The sequence below is a fragment of the Leucopleurus acutus genome (assembly GCF_964270905.1).
Source record: "Leucopleurus acutus genome assembly, chromosome: 8".
In the NCBI taxonomy this organism is placed as follows: domain Eukaryota; kingdom Metazoa; phylum Chordata; class Mammalia; order Artiodactyla; family Delphinidae; genus Leucopleurus; species Leucopleurus acutus.
In genome coordinates, this window is record NC_139151.1 from 40,117,543 (window position 1) to 40,130,748 (window position 13,206).

Consider the following 13,206-nt stretch of genomic DNA (forward strand, 5'->3'; position numbering starts at 1 on the left):
TTCTAGTTCTGTGAAAAATACCCTTGGTATTTTTATAGGGATTGCATTGAATCTGTAGATTGCCTTGAGTAGAATGGTCATTTTAACATATTGATTCTTACTATCCAAGAACACAGTATCTTTCCATCTGTTTTTGTTGTCTTCAATTTCTTTCACCAGTGTCATAGTTTTCTGAGTACAGGTCCTTTACCTCCTGGGGTAGGTTCATTCCTAGGTATTTTATTATTTTTGATGTGATGGTAAGTGAGATTGTTTCCTTGATTTCTTTTTCTTATAATGCATTGTTAGTGTGTATAAATACAACAGATTTCTATATATTAATTTTATATTCTGCAACTTTACTGAATTCATTGATGAGCTCTAGTAGTTTTCTGGTAATGTCTTTAGGATTTTCTAAGTATAGTATCATGCCATCTGCAAACAATGACATTTTGACTTCTTCCTTTCCAATTTGAATGCTTTTTATTTCTTTTTCTTCTCTGATTGCTGTGGCTAGGACTTCCAATAATTTAATGAATAAAAGTGGTGAGAGTGGGTATCATTGTCTTGTTCCTGATCTTAGAGGAAATGCTTTCAGCTTTTCACAACTGAGTATGATGTTAGCTGTGGAGCTGTCATATATGGCCTTAATTATGTTGAGGTATGTTCCCTCTATGCCAACTTTCTGGAGAATTTTTATCATAAATGAGTGTTGAGTTTTGTCAAAAGCTTTTTCTGCATCTATTGAGGTGATCATATAGTTTTTACTCTTCAGTTTCTTAATGTGGTACAAAACATCAATCTAGTAGTTCTGCGTCTTTATTCCCATCTTGCCCCTAGCTTCTTCATGACCATTTTTTGTTTGTTTGTTTAAGATTCCATATATATGTGTTAGCATACAGTATTTGTTTTTCTCTTTCTGACTTACTTCGCTCTGTATGACAGACTCTAGATCCATCCACCTCACTACAAATAACGCAATTTCATTTCTTTTTATGGCTCAGTAATATTCCGTTGTATATATGTGTCACATCTTCTTCATCCATTCATCTGTTGATGGACACTTAGGTTGCTTCCATGTCCTGGCTATTGTAAATAGAGCTGCAATGAACATTGTGGTACATGACTCTTTTTGAACTATGGTTTTATCAGGGTATATGCCCAGTAGTGGGATTGCTGGGTCGTATGGTAGTTCTAGTTTTAGCTTTTTAAGGAACCTCCATACTGTTCTCCATAGTGGCTGTATCAGTTTACATTCCCACCAACAGTGCAAGAGGGCTCACTTTTCTCCACAGCCTCTCCAGCATTTATTCTTTGTAGATTTTTTGATGATGCCCCTTCTGATCAGTGTGAGATGATATCTCACTGTAGTTTTGACTTGCATTTCTCTAATGATTAATGATACTGAGCATTCTTTCATGTGTTTGCTGGCAACCTGCATATCTTCTTTGGAGAAATGTCTATTTAGGTCTTCTGCCCATTTTTGGATTGGGTTGTTTGTTTTTTTCATATTGAGCTGCATAAGCTGCTTGTAAATTGTGGAGATTAATCCTTTGTCAGTTGCTTCATTAGCAAATATTTTCTCCCATTCTGAGGGTTGTCTTTTCATCTTGTTTATGGTTTCCTTTGCTGTGCAAAAGCTATTAAGTTTCATCAGGTCACATTTGTTTATTTTTGTTTTTATTTCCATTTCTCTAGGAAGTGGGTGAAAAAGGATCTTGCTGTGATTTATGTCATAGAATGTCCTGCCTATGTTTTCCTCTAAGAGTATGATAGTGTCTGGCCTTACACTTAGGTCTTTAATCCATTTTGAGTTTATTTTTGTGTATGGTGTTAGGGAGTGTTCTAATTTCATTCTTTTACATGTAGCTGTCCAGTTTTCCCAGCACCACTTATTGAAGAGGCTGTTTTTTCTCCACTGTATATTCTTGTCTCCTTTATCAAAGATAAGGTGACCATATGTACATGGGTTTGTCTGTGGGATTTCTATCCTGTTCCATTGATTTATATTTCTGTTTTTGTGCCAGTACTATACTGTCTTGATTACTGTAGCTTTGTAGTATAATCTGAAGTCAGGGAGCCTGATTCCTCCAGCTCCGTTTTTCTTTCTCAAGACTGCTTTTGTTATTTGTGGTCTTTTGTGTTTCCATACAAATTGTGAAATTTTTTGTTCTAGTTCTGTGAAAAATGCCAGTGGTAGTTTGACAGGGATTGCACTGAATCTGTAGATTGCTTGGGGTAGTATAGTCATTTTCACAATGTTGATTCTTCCAATCCAAGAACATGGTATATCTCTCCATCTGTTGGTATCATCTTTAATTTCTTTCATCAGTGTCTTATAATTTTCTGCATACAGGTCTTTTGCCTCCTTAGGTAGGTTTATTCCTAGATATTTTATTCTTTTTGTTGCAATTGTAAAGGGGAGTGTTTTCTTAATTTCACTTTCAGATTTTTCATCATTAGTGTATAGGAATACAAGAGATTTCTGTGCATTAATTTTGTATCCTGCTACTTTACCAAATTCATTGATTAACTCTAGTAGTTTTCTAGTAGCATCTTTAGGATACTCTATGTATAGTATCATGTCATCTGCAAACAGTGACAGCTTTATTTCTTCTTTTCCAATTTGTATTCCTTTTATTTCTTTTTCTTCTCTGATTGCTCTGGCTAAAACTTCCAAAACTATAATAGTGGTGAGAGTGGGCAACCTTGTCTTGTTCCTGATCTTAGTGGAAATGGTTTCAGTTTTTCACCATTGAGGAGGATTTTGGCTGTGGGTTTGTTATATATGGCCTTTATTGTGTTGAGGTAAGTTCCCTCTATGACTACTTTCTGGAGGATTTTTATCATAAATGGGTGTTGAATTTTGTCAAAAGCTTTCTCTGCATCTATTGAGATGATCATATTGTTTTCCTCCTTCAATTTGTTAATATGGTGTATCACATTGATTGATTTGAGCATATTGAAGAAGCCTTGCATTTCTGGGATAAACCCCACTTGATCATGGTGTATGATCCTTTTAATGTGCTGTTGGATTCTGTTTGCTAGTATTTTGTTGAGGAGGTTTACATCTATGTTCATCAGTGATATTGGCCTGTACTTTTCTTTCTTTGTGACATCTCTGTCTGGTTTTGGTGTCAGGCTGACGGTGGCCTCGTAGAATGAGTTGGGGAGTGTTCCTCCCTCTGCTATATTTTGGAAGACTTTGAGAAGGATAGATGTTAGCTCTTCTTTAAATGTTTGATAGAATTCGCCTGTGAAGTTATCTGGTCCTGGGCTTTTGTTTGTTGGAAGATTTTTAACCACAGTTTCAATTTCAGTGCTTGTGATTTGTCTATTCATATTTTCTATTTCTTCCTGGTTCAGTCTTGGCAGGTTGTGCATTTCTAAGAAATTGTCCATTTCTTCCAGGTTGTCCATTTTATTGGCATAGAGTTGCTTGTAGTAATCTCTAATGATCCTTTGTATTTCTGCAGTGTCACTTGTTACTTCTCTTTTTTCTTTTCTAATTCTATTGATTTGAGTCTTCTCCCTTTTTTTCTTGATGAGTCTGGTGAATGGTTTATCAATTTTGTTTATCTTCTCAAAGAACCAGCTTTTAGTTTTGTTGATCTTTGCTCTCGTTTCCTTCATTTCTTTTTCATTTATTTCTGATCTGATTTTTATGATTCCTTTCCTTCTGCTAACTTTGGGGTTGTTTGTTCTTCTTTCTCTAGTTGCTTTAGGTGCAAGGTTAGGTTGTTTATTTGAGATGTTTCCTGTTTCTTACGGTAGGATTGTATTGCTATAAACTTCCCTGTTAGAACTGCTTGTGCAGCATCCCATATGTTTTGGGTCGTCGTGTTTTCATTGTCATTTGTTTCTAGGTATTTTTTGATTTCCTCTTTGATTTCTTCAATGATCTCTTGGTTACTAAGTAGTGTGTTGTTTAGCCTCCATGTGTTTGTATTTCTTACAGATTTTGTCCTGTAATTGATATGTAGTCTCATAGCGTTGTGGTCGGAAAAGATACTTGATATGATTTCAATTTTTTTAAATTTACCAAGGCTTGATTTGTGACCCAAGATATGATCTATCCTGGAGAATGTTCCATGAGCACTTGAGAAGAATGTGTATTCTGTTGTTTTTGGATGGAATGTCCTATAAATATCAATTAAGTCCATCTTGTTTAATGTATCATTTAAAGCTTGTGTTTCCTTCTTTATTTTCATTTTGGATGATGTGTCCATTGGTGAAAGTGGGGTCTTAAAGTCCCCTACTATGCTTGTGTTACTGTCGATTTCCCCTTTTATGGCTGTTAGTATTTGCCTTATGTATTGAGGTTCTTCTATGTTGGGTGCATAAATATTTACAATTGTTACATCTTCTTGTTGGATCAATCCCTTGATCATTATGTAGTGTCCTTCTTTGTCTCTTGTAATAGTCTTTATTTTAAAGTCTATTTTGTCTGATATGAGAATTGCTACCCCAGCTTTCTTCTGATTTCCATTTTCATGGAATATCTTTTTGCATTCCCTCACTTTCAGTCTGTATGTGTCCCTAGTCTGAAGTTGGTCTCTTGTAGACAGCATATATACCAGTTTTGTTTTTGTATACATTCAGCCAGTCTATGTCTTTCAGTTGGAGTACTTAATCCATTTACATTTAAGTGTTTATCAATATGTATGTTCCTATTACCATTTTCTTCATTGTTTTGGGTTTGTGATTGTAGGTCTTTTCCTTCTCTTGTGTTTCCTGCCTGGTGAAGTTCCTTTAGCATTTGTTGTAAAGCTGGTTTGGTGGTGCTGAATTCTCTTAGCTTTTGCTTGTCTATACAGGTTTTAATTTCTCTGTCAAATCTGAATGAGATCCTTGTTGGGTAGAGTAATCTTGGTTGTAGGTTTTTCCCCTTCATCACTTTAGACATGTCCTGTTCCTCCCTTCTGGCTTACAGAGTTTCTGCTGAATGATCAGCTGTTAACCTTATGGGGATTCCCTTGTATGTTATTTGTTGTTTTTCCCTTGTTGCTTTTAATACTTTTTCTTTGTATTTAATTTTTGATAGTTTGATTAATATGTGTCTTGGTGTGTTTCTCCTTGGATTTATCCTATATAGGACTCTCTGTGCTTCCTGGACTTGATTAACTATTTCCTTTCCCATATTATGGAAGTTTTCAAATATAATCTCTTCAAATATTTTCTCAGTCCCTTTCTTTTTCTCTTCTTCTCCTGGGACTCCTATAATTCGAATGTTGGTGCGTTTAATGTTGTCCCAGAGGTCTCCAAGACTGTTCTCAACTCTTTTCATTCTTTGTTCTTTATTCTGCTCTGCAGTAGTTATTTCCACTATTTTATCTTCCAGGTCACTTATTCATTCTTCTGTCTCAGTTATTCTGCTCTTGATCCCTTCTAGAGAATTTTTAATTATATTTATTGTGCTGTTCATTACTGTTTGTTTGCTCTTTAGTTCTTCTAGTTCCTTGTTAAACGTTTCTTGTATTTTCTCCATTCTATTTCCAAGATTTTGGATCATCTTTACTATCATTATTCTGAATTTTTTTCAGGTAGACTGCCTATTTCCTCTTCATTTGTTAGGTCGGGTGGGTTTTTACCTTGCTCTTTCATCTGCTCTGAGTTTCTCTTTCTTCTCATTTTGCTTAACTTACTGTGTTTGGGGTCTCCTTTTCACAGGCTGCAGGTTCGTAGTTCCCGTTGTTTTTGGTATCTGCCCCCAATGGCTAAAGTTGGTTCACTGTGTTGTGTAGGCTTCCTGGTAGAGGGGGCTAGTGCCTGTGTTCTGGTAAATGAGACTGGATCTTGTCTTTCTGGTGGGCAGGTCCACGTCTGGTGCTTTGTTTTGGGGTGTCTGTGGGCTTATTATGATTTTAGGTAGCTTCTCTGCTAATGGGTAGGGTTGTGTTCCTGTCTTGTTAGTTGTTTGGCATAGGGTGTCCAGCACTGTAGCTTGCTGGTTGTTGAGTGGAGCTGGGTCTTGGCATTGAGATGGAGATCTCTGGGAGATTTTCACCATTTGATATTATGTGGAGCTGGGAGGTCTCTTGTGGACCAGTGTCCTGAACTTGGCTCTCCCACCCCAGAGGCACAACCCTAATGCCTGGCTCGGACACCAAGAGCCTGTCCTCCACACGGCTCAGAATAAAAGGGAGAAAAAAAGAAAGAAAGGAAGAAGAAGGTAAAATAAAATAAAATAGTTACTAAAATAAAAAATAATTATTAAAAATACTTTTTTAAAGTAATTTAAAAAAAGAAAGAAAGAAGAGAGCAACCAAACCAAAAACAAGTCCACCAATGATAACCAGTGCTAAAAACTATACTAAAAAAACCAAAATGACGGACAGACAGAACCCTAGGAGAAATGGTAAAAGCAAAGCTATACAGACAAAATTACACACAGAAACATACACAAACACACTCACAGAAGGAGAAAAAGGAAAAAAATACATATATATATCATTGCTCCTAAAGTCCACCTCCTCAATTTGGGATGTTTCGTTGTCTATTCAGGTATTCCACAGATGCAGGGTACATCAAGTTGATTGTGGAAATTTAATCTGCTGCTCCTGAGGCTGCTGGGAGAGATTTCCCTTTCTCTTTGTTCGCACAGCTCTTGGGGTTCAGCTTTGGATTTGGACCTGCCTCTGCGTGTAGGTTGCCTGAGGGCATCTGTTCTTCACTCAGGATGGGGTTAAAGGAGCAGCTGATTGGGGGGCTCTGGCTCGCTCAGGCCAGGGGGACAAAGGGGGACGGAGTGTGGGACAAGCCTGCAGCAGCAGAGGCCAGCGTGACATTGCACCAGCCTGCGGCGCGCCGTGCGTTCTCCCAGGGAAGTTGTCCCTGGATCACGGGACTCTGGCAGTGGCTGGCTGCACAGGCTCCTGGGAGGGGAGTTGTGTATAGTGCCCTGTGCTCGCACATTCACTTCTTGGTGGCAGCAGCAGCAGCCTTAGCGTCTGATGCCCGTCTCTGGGGTCCGTGCTGTTAGCCGCGGCTCGCGCCCATCTCTGGAGCTCCTTTAAGCAGCGCTCTTAATCCCCTCTCTTTGTGCAACAGGAAACAAAGAGGGAAGAAAAATTCTCCTGTGTCTTCGGCAGCTCCAGACTTTTTCCTGGACTCCCTCCCAGCTAGCTGTGGCGCATTAGCCCCTTCAGGGTGTGTTCACGCAGCCAACCCCAGTCCTCTCCCTGGGATCTGTCCTCCGAAGCCCGAGCGTCAGCTCCCAGCCCCTGTCCGTCCCGGCAGGTGAGCAGACAAGCCTCTTGGGCTGGTGAGTGCTGGTCCGCACCGATCCTCTGTGCGGGAATCTCTCTGCTTTGCCTTCTGCACCCCGTTGCTGCGCTCTCCTCCGTGGCTTCGAAGCTTCCCCACTCCACCACCCGCAGTCTCCGTCCGGGGGGGCTTCCTAGTGTGTGGAAACCTTTCCTCCTTCACAGCTCCCTCCCACTGGTGCAGGTCCCGTCCCTATTCTTTTGTCTCTGTTTTTTCTTTTTTCTTTTGCCCTGCCCAGGTACGTGGGGAGTTTCTTGCCTTTTGGGAGGTCCGAGGTCTTCTGCCAGCATTCAGTAGGTGTTCTGTAGGAGTTGTTTCACGTGTAGATGTATTTCTGATGTATCTGTGGGGAGGAAGGTGATCTCCACGTCTTACTCTTCTGCCATCTTCCTCTGTATCCTGTAGATGTGTTTTTGATGTGTTTGTGGGAGGAGATGAGTTCCACATTCTCCTACTCCACCACCTTGATCTCTTCCCTCTAGGCATTTTTGTTGACTCCACACTCTGGTGGCCATTTGAGTTTGGACTCTTGTGCATTACTCTGCCACCTTGGGTAATCTCTCCAAGACTAACAAGAATCCCATGTTACACCAATTACAATGTGGGTTTGCTATTGTTAACAACTGATATAAAAGAGACAGAGAAGAATAATTAACTAATTTCTCCTACATGAAGATCTTGGATAGGAATGGCTAATGTTTTACAAATTAACACTTTAGATAGTTATACATACAACTTGGTAAGAGATGCCTTGCTGGATAATAATTATCTCCAACTATCAGCTGGATTATCAGACTTAATGACATTATTGCAAACTCAAGGGAGGGCATTTTATCAGTAATTTTCTACATTTATGATGTACTGTGATCTTTGCTAGTTCAAATTTTGTATTGCTTTATCTAAGGCTTTAGAAGTATTAATTAAGTTTCACATCTCTAGAGACAGGGAGGTTTCACCATACCTTGTGCGTCTGAAGCCACGAAATATTTTACTCATGACCAAGAACAATACCCAAGAAACCAAACTTAAGATAAAGCATTCCAAACATTTTCACTTCAAATGCAATTATGACTTTCCTTTACAGGAGGGAAAAACATTTTTCATACCATGCATTTGGTTGGACTTCACAAACTCTTTGTCCTCCTTGTCAACACTGAAGGGACGCCAGGTAAACTTCTGAATATTTTCATCAAGATACCTGCTCAGATTCTCATCAAAGACTGTGAATAATAGGTAAAATTCCTTGTCTATTCCCTTCTACAGAGAAGAAAGAAATGAATGTATTAAAGTACAGCTTGGAGGACTTCTTAGCTCTACTTCACTTTCAAAATTAACACAAAGTAAATTAGGGTCAATGTCAGCCATAGATTTACTAGGTCATTTTGTAAATCAGGATTCTGATAAATTCATTCTACACCCAACAATTTCATCTTCCTCATTATATCCTGCTCCCTGTCCACGTGGCCTCCTCAGAGGAAATAAGTCGGTGCTCAGAAGCTTTCCTTCCCTGTGGTACTCCTATTTTCAGGCTGGTCATCACTGACTTATTTTCCTTACCCTAGACTCCAAGTCCTGGCCTCGGCCTCTCTCTCTGGCCTCATCTCTGTGTATTCACCCCCTAACTTATTCCAGCTACCCTGGCCTTTTGCTCTTCTGTGAACACACCAACTTCATTCCTGCCTCAGGGCCTTTGTGTGTGCTGTTCCCATTGTCTAGGAGGTTCTCCTAGGTCTTGCCTGGCTCACTCCTTTATTTTGTTCCATTCCCTACACAAACATCACCTCGTCAGAGTGCCCTTCCCTGACCACCCTATACAAAACTGTCACTCATCTTCCATCCTGCCTGCAAACTCACTCACTTTACTTTACCACATTTTACTTTTCTTCATAGCACTTATCTCCACCTGAAATTATATTTTATTTATGCACTTATATTTTCTGATGTTGCCCCACTTCAATGTAGGTTTTGTGAGAGTAGGGAAGTTTTGGGTCCCTCTCTGTATCCCCAGCTCCAACAAAAATGACTGGAAAAGTAGGCACTCAATAGGTGTTTTTGAGTGAAATAATGAATTCATGTAATCCATGGACTTTGCTATGTTATGTTAATTTGAGTTGATATTCAGGGGTTACCTCCCACTGTGTATATTCCTAATCCATCTTTTTTGAGCATGTCTGACCAAACAACATCTTGAACTGCTGAAATCTACTTTTCTTTAAAGCTGAACCAGAGAGGTAACTGTGTTTTCTGTCCCTCAACCATCTTCCCTTCTTTAATGTGCTCCCTTCCAATCTACCCTTCATCCTGCTGCCTGCTCCAGAAGGATCCTCAGCAGTGCCATCTGATCATATCTCTCTACTTAATCTGGAGAATACAATCTAAACTCACAGTGATCAGTCCCTGCCTACCTGTTCAGCCTCATCTCTCAACCCTTCCCTCCTGGCACTTGAACCGAAGTAAGGCCAAGATCCTTGCAGCAATCTGAACTTGCTAGGTTCAGCAAGTCTCTGTCCTTTATGCATGTACCCCCTCAACTTTGATGGTCTCCCACTGTAATCCAACTTCAAGGGTCAGCTTAGCTGTCCCACCCCTGTGAAGCTTTAACTCTTCATTGAAGATAAGGGTATTCTTTGCTTTATGTTCTTACTATACCTTATGTACACTTACTGCTTTTATCACATGGTGTTTTAGAAAGCAATAATTTAAGATCATTGGCTATGGAAAGAAACAATATAGGCTTAAAATTTTTCAAAATACAATATAAAAAATTGGGGAGGCAGACAAGGGGTCAAACATATTTTAAAAGATCTTGGGTTCTACTGCCATTCTGCTTACATGCTGTGAAAACTGGGACAAATGACTTGTCTTCTCTAAGTCCTAATTCCCTCATTTGCAAACTGAGGATATGAGTAGTCCCTACTTCATGTGTTTTTGGAAGGTAAATTAGATACTATAGGTAAAACACTCAAAACAACATCTGGCAAATACTAAGTACTCAATGTTAACTGTTATTAACTGTGATTGCAATTGTCCACAAGATGAGAAGGAACCATTGAAAGGAGTTCACCTGAAGAATCTCATCATCTGAGAGCTATTTGGAATGTAACTGGGTCTATAAAAGTGGGATATTAGCCCAGGAAGTTAGAAGGTAAGTGATAGGACCCTGTGTAATGATTAATTTTATGTGCCAACCTGACTGGGCTATAGGGTGCCCAGATATTTGGTCAAACCTTATTCTAGCTGTTTCCATGAGGGTGTGCTTGGATGAGATTAACATTTGATTCAGTAGACTGAGTAAAGCAGATTGCCCTCCTTAATGTGGGTGGGCCTCATCCAATCAGTTGAAGACCTTAGCACAACAACAAAAAGTCTGACACCCTCACAAGTAAATGGGGATTCCTCCTGCCTTTGAACTGGAACAACAGCTTTTTCCTGCCTTTGGACTCAAACTCAAACACAGGCTCCTCCTTGGTCTTGAGCCTGATGGCCTTTTGGGTCTCCTGGGTCTCTTTCTGTGACTCACCCTGCAGATCTTGAAACTTGTCATCCTCCATAGTCATGTGAGCCAACTCCTTATAATAGTTTTCTTTCTATCTATATACACATCCTAATGGTTCTTTTTCTCTACAGAACTAGGATTAATGCCAAATATTACAAAATATACCATTTAAATAAATAGCTTGCTGTTTCTGCTTGGTAACGTAATTTAAAATGGTTAAATGGCTGGCTTTTCCTTTTTTCATCAATGTGTTTAATATCATGCAGACATAGCTTGAAATGCTATGCTTTGCCACACTAATCAGTGTGGCTTAATCGAAACTTCTAAGTTGGGACTTGCAAGAAACAATCTACTTGCTTTCTAGTTCCTTTGGTCATAGTGACTAATTTCCAGATTACAGTGGTGAGCTACAGGGGTTCTCAAACTTGGCTGCACATTGGAGTCACCTGGAGATTCTGATTTAATTGGTCTGGAACACCTGAATAAAGGATGTTTACAAGGTCCCCAGGTGATTCCAATGTGTGGCCAAGTTTGAGAAAACGTGCTGCCCCAAAAGATCCCAATTTGCATTTCATATAGATCTCTGAAGCTTCTAGAATCAAAGCAATGCACAGGGAAAGAGACCCACCAAATTCCAGCCACAACAAGCAGAAATCCTGGTTTTCTACTTGGGCATATGTAACTTTCAGATCTTAAATTTACATTTAAGATCTGAAAATTAAAATTTTAATTACATTAAAATTACCTTAAATTAAAATTCAGATGTTACATTTAGGAAAAACAAAATAAAATAAAATTCTCATTTAGTAGAAGTCAATTTCACGAGCAATGAGGAAAAATCACTTTTTGTAACTGACTCTTTATTAATATTTACTCTCTAGCCATATTACTGATCTCTCTCACATACAACCCTGAGAAAAACTTGGTGACCTTTGATGGCCTACCTGTGTCCCATCAGCATTGAGAATGCCCTTCTTACAGACTAGCAAAGGCCCTACAAGGCCAGAGCTGGTGTCGTTGATTGGCTCAACAGCTGAGAAGTAAAGATAGGTCAGACAGGGGGGATCATCAGCTGTTGGGCTTATGCTTTCAGGCACCGTCCACCTGTATGTGAAAGTTTCACCTGGCTTAACGTGTGCCCCTGGCTTCAGAAATCCTGAGGAGATAAATGAAACAGTTATTCAAAGCAACAGCCAAGAACACTAAACTTGTCACACTGGGTCTTCCAGCCCTGGTATGTCTCTCTCTGATGATGTACTTTGTGGAAGGACAGTTATTTTCACTGTATCCTACCAGGGAGGCCACTGCCACAATCTGCTGTTTCATGAGATAGAAGCTTATATCAAAGGATTACCTTCTTCACAGATTACATTTAAGATCTTCACAGGTACTACTTCTTACTCAATTACCAGGTTTAGCAAATGTTAGAAGAGCAATAATTGCCCATTTATATATTAATATATAAATGTAAATTCATAAAATATCATTGAGTACCTTCCATATGGAATATATTATACTTGGCCTTGCAGAAGATACCCCAATAAGTTAAACAAGAGACCTATCTTTAAAGAGTTTGAAATCTAGAAGGTTGAACTAGGAATAACCCAAATAACTACAAGTTAGAGGAGGTAAGCGAAGGCCCAAGGTAACGAAGCTGATAAATGGCAGGTCTGGGATTCAAATTCAGGGCTGTCTGACTCCAAAGACTTTGCACTTAGCCCTCACATTATATTGCCAGATGAACACATTGAATCTCTCCAACTAGACTGGGGCCAGAGACTTTCTGTATCTTGTCCAGAGCCTGGCAAAAAGGTGCCCAGTAAGTTTTCTGAATTAAACAATAGAAAATGTGGACATTTGTGCTGTCACTAGTGTTCTTCCTGCACACACACAAAAGTCATTGTGAGCATTTTGACCAAGGAAGAGACTGCAGGCACAGGAAATGTTGCTGCAGCAGGGGGAGGAGAGGGTGGGTGTAGAGAGGGGGAATACTCCCTCCATTCCTTCCTTCTCTGTCCCCTCCCCATCACCTGCTCTGGACTGTGACTGGCCTCATACTTGGGCATGAAGAAGTAAGTATCCCAGGAGTCATGATGTCTGTTGTAGTGATGGGGAAGGCTTCCAACGCGACCAGGAGTTTCCCAAAAGCAGTATAATGAATGGAAGGATAAGTCCTGCAGCCACTGGGTAGAAGATGCCTTTATTACATACTCTGTGATTGGGAGAGGCCATGTATGATGGTAAGCACATAATACTGGTTTTAAATAAATATTTGTCGATAGGGACAAAGAAAAGACCACGTGTAAGATTTTGATTTCAACAAAACATTGGAAATCAGAGTTCCCTTTCAGCCTTCAGCCACAGATCCCATCCAAATGCAGCAGAAAAGCTCTCCATCTTAAAGAAGTGGGGGCGACTGTGAAAGTAGATCACTTTGAGATTTATTACATTACTGAGGGAAAAGG

At 39.7% G+C, this 13,206-nt stretch overlaps 1 protein-coding gene across 1 annotated transcript in view; it reads right to left on the bottom strand.

Annotated features, from left to right (window-relative positions):
• Positions 1-13,206, bottom strand: part of HEPHL1 (hephaestin like 1) — a gene marked incomplete at both ends in the record, with an annotated part of 93,483 nt that overhangs the window by 31,651 nt on the left and 48,626 nt on the right. The window contains 2 exons of the mRNA XM_082845207.1: positions 8,352-8,502; positions 11,686-11,897. Of these exons, the coding sequence (XP_082701333.1) occupies positions 8,352-8,502; positions 11,686-11,897 (363 nt within the window). The remainder of the gene's footprint in view (positions 1-8,351; positions 8,503-11,685; positions 11,898-13,206) is intronic.